The sequence below is a fragment of the Gallinula chloropus genome (assembly GCF_964237585.1).
Source record: "Gallinula chloropus genome assembly, chromosome: 1".
Classification (NCBI taxonomy): domain Eukaryota; kingdom Metazoa; phylum Chordata; class Aves; order Gruiformes; family Rallidae; genus Gallinula; species Gallinula chloropus.
Genome location: NC_140085.1, coordinates 140955848 through 140974903, shown reverse-complemented (window position 1 = coordinate 140974903; position 19056 = coordinate 140955848). Strand labels below are relative to the sequence as shown.

General features: G+C 48.4%; 1 protein-coding gene across 1 annotated transcript; it reads left to right on the top strand.

Annotated features, from left to right (window-relative positions):
* Positions 1-8156: 8156 nt before the first annotated feature.
* LOC311205427 (regucalcin-like) lies at positions 8157-16721 on the top strand (the record flags this gene model as incomplete). Its single annotated transcript, XM_084279856.1, has 6 exons — positions 8157-8325; positions 9535-9717; positions 11198-11413; positions 12882-13013; positions 14190-14344; positions 16546-16721. The coding sequence occupies 6 exons, from the start codon at positions 8157-8159 to the stop codon at positions 16594-16596; spliced, it is 906 nt and encodes a 301-aa protein (XP_084135982.1). The 3' UTR covers positions 16597-16721.
* Between the last annotated feature and the right edge of the window lie 2335 nt (positions 16722-19056).

Below are 19056 nucleotides of genomic sequence, written 5' to 3'. Positions count from 1 at the left end.
TTCTTTATTCCCCTGTCTCATTTGCAGCTTGATGCTCTATTGATTTATTTATTACACCGCTGGTGTCTCAGATGTTTTCCAAGTTCCTCATAAAATACCCATTTGCGGTCTTACTGCTGCTCTGAAGCATCAGTTGTCCCATGATGTCCCCCACAACCGAAACATGAGCCCTGGTTACTGTGTGCCTGCAGCTTCCTTTTTACCTTTCCATTTTTAAGGCCTCAGCTGTGGTTGTGCTTAAAGTAACTGTGATTGGCTGGAGCCGGTCATCCCTCTCTCCCCATGTAATGAGTGTAATTACATTGCCTGCTTTGTTAAGCATGAAAACAAACTTTTGGGATCGAGAACTGTATCTTTGTCCTCCCTCAGAAGACCTCGTCCTTTTTGGGGGTGATCTCTGATGACAGGAAAGCATTGGGCGTTCTTGGCTGTTTGTGTTTAGAAGAAACCACCCTGGCACCTATCTGCTGCTGGACCAAGGCTCCCTACAGCAGCCAGTGAGCCATGGGTCACCTGCATGGCCCAGGGGACACCGCTTCTACGGTGTGCAGGCACGGGCTATTTCTTCTCAGTGCCTGTTGTAGATAGCAAGCTTATTCTCTGGGGGGCTTCTTTTGCTGGTAACTTCAGGGCCTGCATGTGCTGCAACAGCAGTGCTGTAGCTCACTTGGGTTTTGAACTGCACATTTTACTTCCCATGCTCATGTACCTCTGCTTGCAGTTGAAAGAGCTATCCCTCCCTGCCCTGCTGCCTGAGCACAGCCCCCTGACTGCCAAGAAGAGAGCTTGTGGCTCTGTGCTTTCTGTGCAGGGAGCTTCGAGAATTGGTATGTCATAGTGCTCCAGTGCTCCTCTGCAAGACTGTAAGGGTTGGCTTCTCTTGCTGGATATGCTCATGTCTGCTGTGCCCCCCTGAGTACACAGGAGGTGACGTGGGAGCGGCCCAGCCCCTGGACCACACCGAGGCCTCAGTGCTGCTTTGGGCCAAGGGGTGTGTGCAGGTCATTGGTCTCCTTCTTCAAAGCATGTGGGGTTTGTCTTGGCAGATGGAAAAACAGGAGGTTTAAGCAGCCCCACTGCAGGACAAGATGAACATGAGACGGTCAGTGAAGGAAGCTGGGGCTTGTTCTTTGAGTGTCCATCATGCTTTGTTTGCTTAATGTGCTGCTTAATGTTTTAACCTCAAAACAATAGAACGAAAGTTTATGGGAGGGAGCTGGTGAATTTGGCAAATTTTAGGGCTCTAATCTCCCTGAAGTCATGAACCTGGTGATAACTGCAGCTTGGGAACCATGCTGCAGGGCTGCTCTGGTCAATTGCTAGTGGACACCGACATACAGAATAAAATAAGTAGGCAGAAACACAAATAAGCTTCCTTTGCCTTTGCTATCGTGTTGCAGAGGTTCCAGCACCATGAGGTTTTGTACCTGTGCTGACCTGCACCCCACCACCATGGCAGCAGGGTGAGCAACACAGGGCACCTACCCATCCTTTTTTTGGTTGTGGCTGCAAGGTAACAGCAACAGCTTGTAAGGGCACCAAAAATCTGGTCCAAGATTAATTTGTCGCTGCTGTCCAACAGGCACCCAGAAGACACAGGGAGGACGTGGCTGCTGGAGGCCCTCATCCTCCATGCCATGTGTGGGTGGCCCTGGGCAGACGTCTGGGGCGCGCGTGTTGTCTGCGAGCGTGGGAGCAGAGGCAGGTAAAATAAGCTTCTGTAGAGACTTCACAAATAAATGCCACCTCCTCCTCCTCCTGCATGACCAGCCACTGGGCTTCGCCACGCTGGTTTCACGGGCATCACATGAGCAGGAAGAGCCAACTCTGCCGGGAGAATTGTATTTTTAATGCAGCCAAAATGCCCTGGGAGCGCACCTCACCACAGCCTCCAGTCCAGAGGCCACAGCTGCTTCCTGCACGCCAGCCCCAAGGAGCCCAAACAGGTGCTGCTGGCATATTTTGACTCGGGTCCCATGACGGAGCGCCAGATCCAGCAAACCGGAGCTGAGCGGCTGCTGGCTCCCTCAATTAGGACTTCTGTTTAATCCCTTGCTTATTAATGACGTTCACCTCGTTGATCAAAGACTTGCACTGATTTCAATTAGGGTTGAGCAAGAACCCAGTGACAGGAACGGCTGTATCAGGAGGAGCAGCTGCCGTGCCCTGAAGGGTTTCTTCACCCTCGTGACCAAAATCTATAGTCATAGGTGAAGCGTATTTATTCCCCAACCAAGCTGGAGAAAAACTCGAGTAATCCTTTGCTGGTGAAATAGCTCTGCTGAAATAAAAGCAGGTGGCACTGGCTGCCCAGGGAGCTCCAGCTCTTCCCATCTCAAGCACCAGGGAGGGACCAGGCCCGTCCTACAAAAGGGCGAAGCCACGAGAAGATAAGCCTTGGCTTCGCTGTGGGACAACGCTGTCGAGTGGGTTATCGCTGGGGTGAGTAGCTAGACCTGTGCCCATCAAGGGTTTTTAATAACTATGTCTTCATTAACTCTTAATCACGTCTGTTGTTGTCTCCGAGAGAGGGAGAGGGCCGCAGAAGATGACTCTGTCTTGGTGAAGAATGACTTTAAGAGATCGGGGCAGCCAAATTATATGCAAAGTGGAATTTCTGGAGTGGTGAAAGGTGGGGTGGACCCTCAAGGGGAATAAGCAACACAAGTGTAATTTGGGGAGTGGTGATAAAATGGAAGGGAGCGATGGATTTAGCAGATATTTGCAAAGCCACAGGAACAAACTCGGAGCTTTTGTCTGAGCACCTGCCTGTAGGTAACAGGAGGCAGAGACAATCATTTAAATACCACGTTAATATACGTGGTGCGCTAATGCCTTGATAACACTCTCCCAGCTACACCATGTCCATAAAAGCTAGGGACTATAAAAAGAAGCGGTATAGGAGTTGCATCAGAGGAGACCAAAGCAGTGGGAAAGGAGAGAGGAAGCAACCCCAGGAGGAGACACTGCGGTGGGGCATCAGCCAGAGGTACAGGGGTGTGTGGCCACCTTTGGCCAAATTTGCTATCAACTTCTGCTTTGCAACCCAGCGACGTTAGACCCAAACCAAGCACAGGGCAGGGGTAGGACCTTTAAGTGGTGGAAATAGCGAAAAGCCCAGCGGGCTGGCCAGGAACAAGTACCTGCACCTGCTGCTGCAGGGTTGCACCACGCGCTGGCAGCGCCCACAGAACATTGGAGATGTGTCTTTTCCTAAAGCGACTCACCTCTGGGAAGGTGCTCATGGAGCATGTTGGAACGGTATGCCGAGGTTGGGAACATGGTACCTGTGCCAGGAGTGGGGCAGGAATATGAGATGGTGCAAAACATGATGGGGGTGTCCCCAGAGCATTTGCAGCACCCTGAGTAAATGAGAGAGACCTGCTCTGGTAGTGTTTTCCGGGCTGCTGTCCTGCCTAGCACCGCTGATGAGTGGGCATCTGAGATGCTCACCAAGAAAGCAGCAGATGCTTTTTGGGTTTTTTTTTTGGTGAGGGGAATGCTTCATCCCTCTGCACAACTTGATTTTGCTTTGCCACTGGCTGTGGTGGGGAAATCAGTTGGGTCACCAGAAGAAAAAGAGGTGAATGGGAAACGTGTTTTTTCTCCATCAAAATTCTTTTGGAAAAAAATGCCTTGGGAAATATTTTGCAGGGAAAAAAAAAAGACACTTTTTCCTGCAGCTGAGAACTAGTGCTCTTCTTTTAAAATGAAATCAGTTAAAATTACCATAAACAGAATTTTCCTTTCAAATATATCTTTCAGCTGAAAATGCTTGGGGGGGGGGGGGGGAGGGAGGAAAGCAGTGTATTTTTCTACATGAACTTCCCTTCAAAGCTGTCATTTAGGTTAAAAGAAGGAAAGCAGAGAGCAAAGTGGAAAATGTTGTGAGAGCAAGCGGAGACTGAGGGTTTGTGCTGAAACAAGATGGCCTGGGCTGAGGGGCTGAGAAGGGTCCCAACCGCTTTGTTTGTAATGCAGGGACCTTGGCCAGAGTTTCACTTGGGAATATTACTGCCTTTTTTGCTATAAATGTTTCCAAAATTACAGCTTAGGGCTGTAATTTGTTAGTCTCCAAATGAGGATTGATGGGGACGATGATAGGATAATACTAGGTCTATCTCGGCTGTTTGCTTATCTGGGAACAAATGTTCATCCCGTGAATCATTTGAACGTCAAATTAAAATGTTCATTAGAGTCTTGCATGAGTAAATTGTTGCTCTTGCATGTCGGTTTGGGGCTGATTCCTCCCCCGTGGCTGCTGCCCTTGCCGAGTGTGGTGGGGACGGTGACCGCCAGCGGCAACCTGCCTCCCCCTCCCGCCCCCTTGCTGTAGCAGGCAGGACCCAGAGAGGTGCCCTGCCACCAAAACGCTGGTGGTGGGTCTCACCTCGCTGCCTGGCTTGGACTCTGTCCACACAGCAAGCCTGCCCTGTCCCCACCTTGCCGAGCCAGCCACCGGGGATGGGACCCGCCGTCACCTACCTGAGCTGAGCTTGGTTAGGTGGGAGAAGACACTCGGCACCTTCTGCCTTTGCCTCCCACAGGCAAAGCAAATGGCAGGTGACAAAAGAGAAAGAACAAAAGAAAAAAGGTCCTAAAAGCCAAGCAAGGTATCACCGTCCTGCAGCATCCCCAGCAATCACGGAGGCAAAGCCCTTCCCCGGGCGTGCTGCCGGCAGCAGCTCAGAGCCCTCCACTGAGGCAGGGACGGTGCATCGTGCTGTTCCCAGTGAGGAGCCCAGCGAGGTGAGCAGATGACTTTGCACGCAGGAAGGCTGTGGCACGGTTAGGAATAGGAGCCAAGTCCTAACAATGATAATTCCCCTGAATCACGGCAGTGTTTTGCCCTTATTGTTCCAAGTGACTCGTACTACAAAACCCTCCCCGGCATCTTTCAGTAACCTCCCGTTTTTATCACCAGAGCCATTCATTCACCCATAAATTGGGAAGACTGGGCTAGCCCTCGGGCCAACCGAGTGGTGCAACGCCTCAGTTTCCCTCTCCTGCTCTCATGACATAAGAAAAACACTGAGCAAGGATATTTTTTTTCCCCTATCACATGTTCTGCTGCTGGCAGCACGAACCAGCCCATTGAGAAGGGCTTTGGTCCGCGCCTCAGCATTCATGTGACTGCTGACTGAATGCAAAATGCACAAGGTTACCTGCTGGGTGCAGATAGCATCAACTATTGCATATTGTTAATTATCACCAAAACCAGCAGCTGGTTTCATCGGAGCAGCGCTGGAAAAGAGGCACCAACCCAGGTCTTGCAGTATTTTCCTTCAGCAGGTGTGTTGTTGTGATGAGCCGTGGGGTTTTGCATAGGTGGCCTCCAGCTTGGTATAAATATCCAGCTGGGGGGTTTTTTCATTAGTTTGTCATTCCTACCAGGGAATTTTTCTTTATGGTCTCTGAATTCTGACAGATTTGGCTTGGAAAATATTTGGGTGACAGCCAGCAGCCCTTACTCTCCATGAGGGGTTTAGGCACAAGTCCAAGAGGCTAAAACCCCAACAAAATATAACAGAGAGGATAGCAGAGGGAACATGATGTTTTTTATCCATAGGGATTTTGTCTGGGGAGCAATTGGTGAGGATTTGGTGCTTTCTTCTTGGAATTGCTCTTTTGCCCTTGCACGCTCATCTCTGATGGGTCAGAGATGCACAGAGCAGGGTGCGAGGTGCCACACAAAAAGGTGCCAGACAGCTCCTGGGGATGTGATGAAGCCAGGATGTTTTGGGCATGGCTTTTTGGGGTCAATTCCTCTAATTCCTTTTTTTTTTTTTTTCCCTCCAAGGTGCTGTATTCTCTGAAATGCTGCTGCTGGTAGTGATGCGGGCTGGGGAGGGATGACGGGAGGCAGACCATCGCGTGCAGGGGGACACCGGGGGCTGCATCCCTGCCTGCTGTGGGGACTCTTTCAGAAGGCAGTGCTGCTTCTTAGGGTTGGGTGACCCTTTTCTGTTAAAAATCCTCTGCTTTCAGCTGCTTATTAAAATTAGAGAAACCTCAGTGAGTGAGGTACACACCTTCCCTTCTAGTTGCCCTCCTCTTAAAAACAGGGCCATGGGAATGGGATTTGAGTCAAAAGATTCAGATGTTTGGAAAAAACCCTACAGCTGGAGGGACACACTGGAACAATTTCTTTGGGGGGGCGGGGGGGGGGGAGATGCTGAGGCTGGACATGGCGCTGGGTAAGGAGGATGCATGCTGAGGCTCTGTGTGACAGGGCAGGTCTCTGCAGCATCAGAGCAGGGATGTCAGAGGGGTAAGCCTTCAACTGGTGCAGGCAGGTTGGTTTCTTCCCTGCCTGTGCCTCATGAAATCAGGGGTGTGATTGCGTACTCCTCAGGTGGGATGGGTCTGTGAATCAGTATTTCACACCGTGATTTATCTGCCAGGCCCCTGTTTTGCTGCTGCAGAAGCTGGAGAAGGGGCAGTAAATGAAAGGAGAGCTGGTGGGAAGAAAAAGGTTTAATAATGCTTGATCGGGTCAACTTTCCACCTCTGTGGAAGATGCTGAGCTGCTGCAGAACCCCATCCTCCTGCAGGGCGAGAGCAGCGTGGTGTTTTCTGGACCACGATGCAATAAAATCAGTGTCCGGTCCCCAAGCCTCGGGTCCCAAGCACAGCAGCTACATGACACAAAACTTTAACCCAAGAGAAACTCACTCCTCCAGCTGGAGCTCGGCTTAACAGGCTTTAGAAGGTTTTGCTGGCATCTTCCTGCGTAGCCTCATTTATGCTTTGGCCTGATGCTGTTTGCCTGTGCCTTTCTGTGCTCCCCTGGCAGGGTGCTGCCTGGCCTCTGGAGACCCTTTTCCATAGAAGGAAGAAGGAGATGTTTGATAAATGGATAATTTGGGCCTTACCTTGGCTGTGTGACCCCTTGTAGCGCAAGGCTGGGGCTGGGGAGCAGGGAAGATCCCAGGTCCCCAGCCCTGGTGTTTCAACTCACGGTGATTACTGGCTCTTGCCACATACTTTGAAGCATATTAGTGCTAATTAATTATCTGTAAACCTTATCACCAGCTCACCTAGTAGGAAACAATGCCCTCTTGAAGACAGTAATCCGTAGGAATAGTGTTATGTCAGGGACTGGCTGCCTCCCAAGAATTATCTCTCCCATCTGTGGAAAAAAATGTGCTGAGGCCAGCAGGTGTAACAGAGGCCTCTGGTCTCCATTAGCAGTGACTGAGGCAAGGAGGAGGCTCCTTTCTGTTGTATGAGCAGTATGGTGGAGGTTATTGCTCACATCCCACACCGCAGCAGGGGCAGGGCAGGCCCAGAGTCGAACTGCCCACTTTGGAGACCATCAACAGGCTCTAAGGCAAACGTGAGGGCCTGGACTGCAATGGGGATGGAGGGGAGGGCCTGGGCTGCAATGGGGATGGAGGGATGGAGCAGCCAAAGCATGAACCACCTATGGCAGGAACAGACATTGGGGAACTGGAGCTTCACAGGCGACTTTGCCCCTGAAGCAGCAGTTGGGGTAATTACACCCTGCAGACTGGCACGGGGTGAAATTTGGAGTCTGTGGCAGGGGTTAGAGCCCTGACTGGGGGCTGATGAAGGTGAACTGCTTGGAAGGAAAACAAAGCAGCAGGATTTCAAAGGCAGGAGCCTTCCCCAGTGTTTGCATATTCACACTGACTCGGTGTGGGAACAGGCACTTGGTCTGCAGTGGCCTGGATGCCAAGCTGCACTCAGCGTTATGGGTCTGCATACATCTCCCTGTGGAGTGAGTCGGTGCAGAGCCTTGTTTTTCCACAAAAATGCTTCTGACCCATTGGTGCTGCTGCCCACCAGTCCCTCCCTGTGGTCTGGGAGATCCTTGGGACCGCTGATCTCCAGCCAACAGCTTGGTTCCGGCTCAGGTTTGTATCCCCAGCACTCCCTTGGCTGGAGGCAGGTACCTCAGCAGCAGCTCTTGTTCAAAGTCCCTCACCTTGGAAAGGTTTGCTAAGAAGAAGCCTCAGCTCCTCAGGCTCAGTTCCCACCATGAGGCCATGGAAATGTCACAGGAACCTCCTAAATGACTCTGGAGGGTTTTGCCATTTTACAAAGTCTGCTTCTAAGCATCATATGCATGAAAAACCCATGCAATGAGAGGTTTTCATTAAATGTGTTATCAACTCTCTTCTCCTCAGATCATGTCCTCCTCCTCCATCAAAATTGAATCCGTTGTGAAGGAGAAGAATAGGATGGGAGAGTGCCCAGTCTGGGAAGAAAGGGAGAGCGCACTCGTCTATGTAGACATTAACTCACAGAAAGTTTGCCGCTGGAGCCCACTCACCAACGAGGTGCAGAGTGTCCGTGTGGGTAAGAGTCTGTACTCACCCCTTTGTCCTGGGAGTCTTCTCTGCCTACACTGAGCATCCTTCTGAGAAGGAGTCCTCCAGCATGGTGGTCTCCTTTACTTTCCAATGGGCCACACGTCCTATCCCCCCATGACACGTTGCTGAGCAGTGTGGCCTGAGCCAGCTGAGCAGAGAGGGCTGTGCTCAGGTGTGAAGGGCCATGCGTATGTTGCCCTTGCCAAGCCCAAATGGGAAGGCATGTTTCATTTGGGACCTGCAGAGGAAAAGGTACTGTCCTAAAGGCTGTGTCTGCCCAGAAGGTGGCAAGACCTTGGGAACACAAAGCCAGCAACATGATCTAACGATCCCAGAGGAGAAGGATCTCAGCATCAGCTCAGCCTTTCCTGGCTCAGGGATGTCCCAGTCAAGCCCAGATGTCCTCAGAGAGGTGTTGGGGGGTAGGGCTGACTGGTGGCTCTGGAGCAGTCTGCCATCTGTACAGGCTGGGGGATGACCTGCTGGAGAAGAGCTCAGTGGAGAAGGACCTGGGGGTCCTGGTAGATGACAGGTTGGCCATGAGCCAGCAGTGTGCCCTGGTGGCTAAGAGAGACAATGGGATCCTGGGGTGCATCCGGAGGAGTATAGCCAGCAGGTCAAAGGAGGTGATCCTCCCCCTCTACTCTGCCCTGGTCAGGCCCCACCTGGAATATTGTGTCCAGTTCTGGGCTCCCTGGTTTAAAAAGGACAAGGATCTCCTGGAGAGAGTCCAAAGAAGGGCCACGAAGATGATTAGGGGCCTGGAACATCTCCCCAATGAGGATAGGCTGAGTAAGTTGGGACTCTTCAGCCTTGAGAAGAGAAGACTAAGGGGGATTAAAGTCCATAATTATCTTAAGCAGGGGATGCAGGGGGAATCAGCCAGCCCCTTTTCAGTGGTCTGTGGGGACAGGACAAGGGGCAATGGCAGCAAGTTGGAGCACAGGAAGTTCCGCACCAACATGCGGAAGAACTTTTTCACAGTGAGGGTGACAGAGCCCTGGCACAGGCTGCCCAGGGAGGTGGTGGAGTCTCCTTCTCTGGAGATATTCAAGACCCGTCTGGACGCCTATCTGAGTGATATGTCCTAGGGAGCCTGCTTTGGCAGGGGGGTTGGACCCGATGATCTCTTGAGGTCCCTTCCAACCCCTACAATTCTATGATTCTATGATCTCCCATTTCCTCTCGCCCCCAGACGCCCGCGTTGGCTCAGTGGCATTGCGGCAGTGTGGGGGCTACGTCATCACCCTTGGGACCCGGTTCGCTTTTCTGGACTGGGACACCCAGGAAGTCACCACCATCCTCGAGCTTGAGCAGGATAAACCCAACAACAGGTTCAATGATGGGAAAGTCGATCCAAAGGGGAGGTTTTTTGCCGGTAAGTTCTCAGCAGAAATTTTCCCCAAAGAAAAGAGGAACTGATTATGGTGTATTTTATTCTGCGTGGTTTAGCCCGTGTTCTCAATTCCTCTGCTGAGTTCCCCATTAAAACCACCCTTGTGAGCACGAGCTGTCTTGTGAGTGCTCTGCTCGGATATGGCCTGATCAAGGAGAATAAGGGATCCCACATCCCCTGGCAGAGGCTGTTAAGGGCTGTCTGGCAGGATGGCTCTGCTTCTACTCAGCAGACGATGTTTTTCAAACATCCTGCCTACACGGGAGGTGAAAAGCTGGTGAAGGGGCTCATGCAGGTGGAAAGGTTGCTGGAGGTCTAGGGAAGGATGCAGCTCCTAGAGCAGAAGACGAGCTGCAGCTCACACCCTTCTCTCATAAAGGCTCCCCCTGGTCAGCCTGTGAACAACAGGGATGTTGGGAGAGATCCTTGGCTTCCTGAAGGAAAGAGGGACTGTTGCCACTGGTTGGAATGTAGCCAGGACCCCCCTGTACTTTTTCTCCTCCTGTAGAAATGATGAGCAAGGGACAGTGATCCACACTGAAAGCAGAGAGTGACTGGTGGGAGTGAAAATGGTTCTGTATTTGTTTCCCCAGACAAACTCGTCTTGTTTCACATTTGCCAAAGATCAGAAAATTAATTTGACCCTTGGGCTGATGTGTCACTAGAGTTATGGGTGAGAACAAGGAGAAAAAAAATCCTGCTTTTCACACCCATTCCTAGCTGTGCCTGGTGGATCAATGCTTTCAACAGGGCTTGGCCAAACAAACTCATGAAGTTTTCTAAAAGGGGAGGCCAATAGAGACAGTCTGTTGCAGCTAGAAGGTGGCATAAATGGCCCCCTCAAGTGCTCCCCATCTTGTCACTGCAGATCTCTTCATTTTCTGGAGAAGGGAGAATGAGAAAGTGAGTAATGAGCGTGACACTGAGACATAAATTCATTACAAAACTTTTTTTCTTCTGTGGTATTGTCCACTTGCTTCTGAGATGACTGTGATTTACAGCACCTGTATTTTAAGGTCACAGCCCATTTAAATGATAAAAGTAGCCTACAAAGAGCAGCAACAAAAAGAACATGTGACATTTGCCCACATCTTTGCTTTTACTGTGAGCAAAACTTCAGCCCTGGCACGTTGTGCTGCTCCCTTGGGTCTTTGGTGTCTACAGCTCATGGCATACAGCTCATTTGGTGTCTACATTGCATACATTTGGTGTCTACATTGTCTCATTTAGTGTCTACATTGCCTCATGGCAATGCAGAAACTCATTCATCCATTGGTTGGGATCAGCTCCGCAGAGGGAACTGCTCCCGATGTCCTCCTTTTCCTCTGTCTCATCAACCTGGTGGGACCTGCTTAGTCCCTTTCTTCCTAGGATCTCTCAGTAACATTTGGAGGAGTTCTTTGATCAAGCATGAGGAGCAAGCTCCTACTTTCCAACCTGTGCTCCCACTTTTCCTTTTCAGGTACGATGGCTGAAGAGACTGAGCCGGGGGTGCGAGCGAGGCGGCAAGGCGCCCTCTACACCCTTTTCCCCGACCGCTCGGTAATAAAACAGTTAGACCAGGTGGACATCTCCAATGGTCTGGACTGGTCCCTGGACCACAGGACCTTCTTTCACATCGACAGCCTGGCATACGCCGTGCATGCCTTCAGCTACGATGTGCACACTGGAAAGATCGGTACACGTGCTTTTCTAGATTGGGTGACAAGTGGTGGCATTACCCGTTCTGCAGGGAGGCCTGGGTGGGTAATGTTGCAGTGGTTTGTTTGACAGGTCTCATGTCTTCTGATTGCGGTTTTCCTCAAGTTTGGTTACAAACCAGGTGTATCTGGTGAGCAAACTTTTGACAGTCCTTCATCTTACTTGCACCTGGAGAGAGATGGCTTCTTTTTAGACCTGGTCAAGGAGTTGCAGGGAAGAGGCCATTTATACTGCAGAGCGAGAATGAGTTTATAGGATGCTATTTATTCCTGAGTGCCATCTACTGGAATGCCTTGACTGCAGTAGCTCCATAAATGCAAATACAGAGTGTGTGTGTGTGTCACAGAAATGTATTTGCAGAATCAAGCTACCGTTATGACTCGTGTCTTCCAATTCCAAATTTAAAAATCACCTTCAGACATTTGGCAAATTTCACTCACATTCATTTTCTAGACTGACAGTTTCTTTAATTACAATGCCTGCAAAAAGGAAGTGTCAGGGCAGGCATAATGGATGTAACCTGGTGTCAAACCTCAGTGACATAGTTTTGTACTGTATCAACCTGTTATACTCCCTGGGAATTTAAATGGCTGAACTGCCTTTATACTCTAATCAGCATGAATTTTGTGTAATCATGGGTGAAAAATTGTGCAAATTATTAGTTGCTCAGGTTTAATTTTCCTGAGAAATCTATTTCTACAGATTTTAGGAGATAAGATTTCTAAACAAGTGTTAATGCTGCTTTTTCTTCCCCAGGTGCACAAACATAATGAGTTTGAGTCTCCTGGCCTTGGCTTTATGCTGGTGACAGTCTGGTTTTAGGGTGTTGTAGTGGCCATAAGGTGCTGGGGCAGAGTGCTGCCCATGGGCACCCCTCCATGGTCTGTGCATGTGCCCACCAACCTGCCTGTGTTGCAGCCTAGACCACCAGCAGTTGGTTTTCAGGCTTAATCAAAACTGGTAGCTTGATTGGCCATTAAAATAAGTAAAGTTCTTGATCTTTACCTGTGATTGTTTATTACCAGCATTTAAATTCAAGTCGTTGCTTATCTGACATATTGCTTATCAAAAGTCATCCAGGCTGCCATGAGCAATGAAAGTCTGGGGAAAATGACTGTGTTTGTGGCAGTCATGTTATGGTGGTCAGATAGTGGGTCAGCAAGATGGACAAGGGCATTTAGTTCCTTCCCTTGGTAAAATAATCGAAACCCTAGTTCAGCATGATCCCAAAGTGCAGTGGGGTTCTACTGAGGGCTTGTTTCTGCCAGGATCAGTTAGGCTTTTAGCACATCTGCTAAGTGCAGACATAATATACATTTTGCAGCGCATCTTTGTCACAGCAAATGAACTTACCTGTTTCCAAAGGTGTGGGAGTTGTTAGGCTGGGACCTGATAAAGAACTGGTACCAGCCCGAGTAACACCGGCTTCGTAACTCTCCCTGCAGCCTGCCCCAAACTTTTGTACCATCTAGAAAAGGAGGAGCAAATGCCTGACGGGATGTGCATTGACGCAGAAGGGAAGCTCTGGGTGGCTTGTATCGATGGAGGGAGAGTCATTTGTATAGACCCAGAGACAGGTAAGCTCTCCACCAGCACGTGCGTGCTGAGCGTCACCTACGCGTCACAAACGCGAGAGGAAAGGCAGCCAGGAGGAATGGTTTGAAGGTGAGTGAAGATGATGTTTATTGCCATCTCTGCCCTGTGGGTTGCTGTAACCACGTGGCCCCTCACTACAAGAAGGATACTGAGATTCTGGAGCAGGTCCTGAGAAGGGCAATGAAGCTGGTATAGAGATTGGTGCTCAAGTCTTATGAGGAACAGCTGAGGGAACTGGGACTGTTTAGCCTGGAGAAGAGGAGGCTGAGGGGAGACCTTGTCAATCTCTACAACCACCTGAAAGGAGGTTTTGGTGATGTGGGTGTTAGTCTCTTCTCCCAAGTAACAAGTGATAGAATGAGAGGAAATGGTCTCAACTTGCATCAGGGGAGGTTCAGATTGGATATTAGGAAAATCTTCTTCACTGAAAGACTGGTCAGACATTGGAACAGGCTTCCAGAGAGGTGGTGGAGTCACCATCCCTGGAGGTGTTCAAAAAACATGTAGACGTGGCACTCCACATCATGGTTAGGTTGACGTGGTGGTATTAGACAGATATAGTTGGACTTGGTATTAGTGGTCTTTTCCAACCTTAAAGATTCTATGGTTCTATGATTCTATAAACATCACTGGTTCAGGCCCTGATCACATGGAGAGCGCTGCTGCCCATGTTGCCTCCCTCCCAGCATTGAGTGCTCCCAGTCTGCTGATGCAATACACCTACTTCTTAATAGTGCCACTTAAAAAGAAAAACAAAACCAAAAAGCCCTGCATATCTACTGGGAGAAACATAAATCTGCCATTAATAATGAAACATTTCTCAGCATTGAAATGTTTAACTGAGAAAGGTTGTTAGGGAATGGCAGGTGTCTCTGGCCCAGGTGTTTTCGCCATTCTGGGCTTCAAATACTTTGAAGAAGTATGAAGAAGTGCTTTGAGAAGAGGAAATGAAGCCTTTCAGGTATAGGGGAGAGGCTGAAAAATGGTTAGATATGGGGCAGGTAGAAAGATTGTGCTTTCCCCACAGACTGTCCTTTAGGATATGGCCTCTGTCTGGAGAGGAGCTGCCTTCTGAGTACACGCCACATGTGTGCTGTCTGTGTGCTGGCAGCTGCTTAGAAAATGGACACTGGGAAACAACTGCACATTTTTCCTAGGAAAAAGAATCCAAACTGTGAGGCTGCCAACTCCAAGGATCACCTCTTGCTGCTTTGGCGGAAAAGACTACTCAGAAATGTACGTGACATCTGCGTATGATGGACTGGACGAGGCCACCTTAGCCAAGGAACCTCACGCGGGAGAGATTTTCAAGGTGAGCAGATTTTCTGTCTTTTTATATGTCAGACCTGCACAGCCTCTCGATCTGAGAGTGAGGTGCCACCCTCACCCCACTCAACTGCAGCAGGCCTGCCCTTGCTCATCCCACTTGCCTAATGTCCTTGTCCAGATGTGTCACTCACTCCCCCACCAGGCACAGCTGCTCTTCACAGAATTACAGAATCACAAGGTTGGAAAAGACCTTTAAGATCACTGAGTCCAACTGCTCCTGTCCTCTGCTAAACCATATCCCTAAGCACCTGATCTACCCATCTTTTAAACATAACCAGGGATGGTGACTCAAACCCCTCGCTGGGCAGCCTGTTCCAGGCCCCAACAACTTTCAGTGAAGAACTTTTTCCTAACATCTAATCTGACCCTGCCCTGGCACAGCTTTGTGCCATTTCCCCTTGTCCCATCTCCTGTCACTTGCACAGCTGCTCATGGATTTGGAAAGAAGATTTGTGAGAAATTTCTAGTGAAAGTGTTAGTATGTTGGTTAGCTGAAGCCTTGTACCTGCACAGGATCTGCCAGTGGATCTGGGTGTGCCCTGTAAAGCATATTCTGTAATGCACTGGAAGGAACTGGATCTTGCTCACATCTCTTACTGTATTTCCATCAGATTTGGAAATTATGCTCCCTTAATTCTGACTTTTAATTGCACCAGGGTCTCTAAATATTTCCAACACAGATCATTCCTTTAGAAATGAAATGCTTAAATTCACCAGGGCAGAGCTTTGCATCTCAATCCCAAAACTTTTGGGATATTTTTTAGTCTGTTAAAAGTGGGTTCTACAGTTTGAGTAACTAATAATCCATGTAACTAATTGAATTAATTTGAGTAACTAATAATCCAGATGATTAAAGGCCTGGAGCATCTCCCTGCAAGGAAAGACTGAATGTCCAGGGCTCTCGAATCTCAAACTTGTTTCTCAGTTTTCCAGCCATTTATCAAGAGGTACATCAGGAGAATAAAATGCAGTTCTTAATCAGTACCTGACATCATTCCCTGAAAGTTGACCACAGCATGAGAAGGGTTGTAAATGAGAGGGGAAAAAAACAACCCTAAAACAAAAAACTGTATTATAAGTTTGGCAACAGGATGAAAACTGGTTCCAGGAGGGACTGGGATCTAATCTGGCATCTGGGACCTTTTAGTTGAAAGCAGTGCTTGGAGCAGATTTCCCATGGCTGAGAAGTGATGAGTTTAATAGCTGACAGGGAATTTAAATACCAAAAGGTCGTTATGAGCCTTGTCTTTTTTATCTCTGTTCCTCATTTCTCCAGCTCTAGAAGGGAATTGATGTTTTCCAAAGTCTCATTTGTCTTGCACAGACAAAGCACATTAGAAGGTTCTATGACTTCTTTGGTTTGTATGGAGATAAGGAACACATGTAAGTGCCACAGAAGTTAGAAAAATGCTTGAGCAGTGCTTGATAATCTTAAAGTTTCTTATCTTAAAGCGTTCTAAAGAACTCCATGCAGTGACTTTTTTGTGCTGCTCTTGAATCAGGGGACTACCCCATGTAGGGGAGTCCTCTACTCTGCCCTAGTCAGGCCCCACCTGGAGTACTGTATCCAGTCCTGTGCTCCCCAGCATAAAAAAGACAGGGATCTCCTGGAGAGAGTCCAGAGGAGGGCTGCAAAGATGATTAAAGGCCTGGAGCATCTCCCTGCAAGGAAAGACTGAATGAACTGGTGCTCTTCAGCTTTGAGAAAAGAAGACTGAGAGGGGATCTGATCAATGTTTATAAATATCTCAAGTGTGGGGCACAGGGGGAAATGGCCAGCCCCTTTTCAGTGGTCTGTGGAGACAGGACAAGGGGCAATGGCTGCAAGTTGGAGCACAAGAAGTTCCGCACCAACATGCGGAAGAACTTTTTCACAGTGAGGGTGACAGAGCCCTGGGACAGGCTGCCCAGGGGGGTGTGGAGTCTCCTTCTCTGGAGATATTCAAGACCTGTCAGGATGCTGACCTGTGTGACCTGTCCTAGGGAGCTGCTTTGGCAGGGGGGTTGGACTTGATGATCTCTGGAGGTCCTTTCCAACCCCTATGATTCTGTGACTTTATGGTTCTGTATGCTATGATATTTGCAGTACAACGTTTGAATGTTCTCATTGCACTCAGTCAGAGATGTATCTGTTCCTTTTCTTTTTTTCTTTCTTTTTTTTTTTTTTTTTTTCCTTTTAACCAGATAACAGGCCTGGGTGTGAAAGGGATCCCACAGAATTTCTATGCTGCTTGAACACCCATGCTAAATAACAAAGAAGAAATACTTGCTTGCATCTTGTGGTAATTCTGACAAGGAGAATTCCAATGAAGTACAGAATGTATCTGTGTGAGGATTTCTAAACCCACATTTGGGAGTGCGCTTATTTGGAATGGAAGATACTCCTTCTGTGGGCCTGTGGCTTGGTGCAATAGGTTAGAGAGGTAAAGTCAATTTGAGTTACACCTCCATAGCTTCTGTGACTGTCCATAAATGGCTTCAAGCCTGAGCTTAGTCTTGGGAACTTTCTGATGACTGGCTCTGGGATTTTGAGGTCTGTGTGGTTCCCAAAGCAGAATCTGACTTCTGGTTTGTCTTTTCATGTTACAGTGATGAACCAGCAATGATATGGCAGATTTTAATAAACATTTTAAGAGTGATGGCTTGCATTGGACTTCTCTGCTGTGTGACTCCCCTGAGGTGTTTCCTTGGTGATCAGATTTATTTGTTGTACCCAGACGCCACTTTTACATCCCTGCTAGTCTGTTTCCTTTTGCCTTGTCTTCTGTCTTTAAGACACTATTTATGCTGTTGAAAATGAACTACACAACCATATTTAAAATATGATTAGGAGTTGGGGTTGTTTTTTACCATTGAGTTGTGACCATGAAAATTCTGAGTGGCTACACATGGCACAAACAAGCAGCAGACTTCCCTTTGCTTTGCACACCTTCTTATTGCAGGCATGGCTTCACCTTCTTATTTCCCTTGCATCGCCCTTCCTCTCTTGTTTCAAGTAATCTTCTCCTTTTTCCCTGTGTAAAAAGCAGAGTGCTCCATGGAGTGGGTCCCTTGGTGTTTCCTGGTTTTCACAGAATCATAGAATCACCAAGGTTAGCAAAGACCTTCAAGATCATCAAGTCCAACCGTCAGCCCTACACCACCATAACCTCTAAACCATCTCCTGAAGTGGCTCATCTACCTGTTTTTTGAACAGCCCCAGGGACAGCTATTCCACCACCTCTTTGGGCAGCCTGTTGCAATGCTTCATTGCTCTTTTGGTGAAGAAATTTTTCCTAATATCCAATCTGAACCTTCCCTGTTGCAAACCTGAGCCCTGATAAGACTATCCTTGCCTCCCACAACTCCATGACCTCCAGTTCATTTCTGGGTCAGCAGGAGCTAATTATACCACAGCAGTGCAGAAAGCACAATGTCAGGGGCTATTTCAATAATGAGCCAATGCTATGCTGGATTCACTAAGCCATTGCTGCTCCTTTTGGTCCAAGCTGGGACAGCAGCTTCTGTCCCATTGGACGACACCACTCTGTGGGGATCTATCTGATCTTGGGGGAAGCTCCAGAAGCTGTTTTTAGAAAAAGCCTTGTGCAGATGCAACAACTCCTCACTGAATCAACTCTCAAAACTGTCTGCTGTTTGTAATTCTCTATGGAAATTTTTTGTTTGTTGTTTGTATTTTTGAGGGAAAGCCTTACTTTAATTATTTGGGAGTGCTTAAGAGCTGCAGATGTCCAGTGAAATCTAGCCTTTGGTTTCAATTTGGTATCTTTTTACTGTCTGTAAAGACACACAGCACATAATACACTTTCTTATCCTTAATGCTGATACTTTTGTGACGCTATGAAGAGGTCAGTAACACTCATCATTTACCAGACCAGATATTTCAGGGTCTTTCTCTGAGGCTTTTGGCCCTCACACCACCGTTTTTCAAAACCTTGAGCTGGCTGTCAGATAGTCTGTGCTATGAGCATGCTTCAGGATGAGAATACCCCATAATAACCCATGCACAGAGGAGCAGGGAATCTGTGTTTAGCTATTCAGACATAGTAAACACAGTCTCCATGGGGCAGTATCCAGATTGCCCTAGAATTAACTGTTTCCTCCAATACCAGCATCCCTTTCCTGGCAAGGGGTTCCTCATAGGACTTATGAAAGGACCAAGCTGGGTTGATTTCTTCCTTTTAATGTATCTTTCATGTGGCAACCTTCTGGCCTGCTGACAATCAGGAGATCTGATTCTGCACTCTGATCAGGCAGAGGGCAGGTCAAACCACATATTTCAGGGCAATGTCCTACACGTTTTCAAGGAGGATGTGACTCTGGGGGAGGTAGCTGGTATATTTGGCCCCTCCAGCTGGACTGGGCCACAGTCCAGACAGAAATTTGAGATCCAGAGGACCAAGAAGGGAGCCCTATTCACTAAGCACTATTGAACATGTCCACAGAACAGAACTTTTTGAGCATTATTTCTGTGCAGTTACCCAAAGTCTGCTGTAAAACCCACATTAGGTACTTTTTGGCACTTATTCTAGATAACTAATGTAGGTCATTAGCAAGCACTTTGCTCCTGTTGCTACTTGACCTGATAGTTGGTAAAACAGGATAGAGGCCCTTGGTCGACCTCTCTGCTTCACTCCTACCTTGCCCTGGAAGGGAGGTGAGTCCAGGTCGGTGACTCCATAGAGAAACACAAAG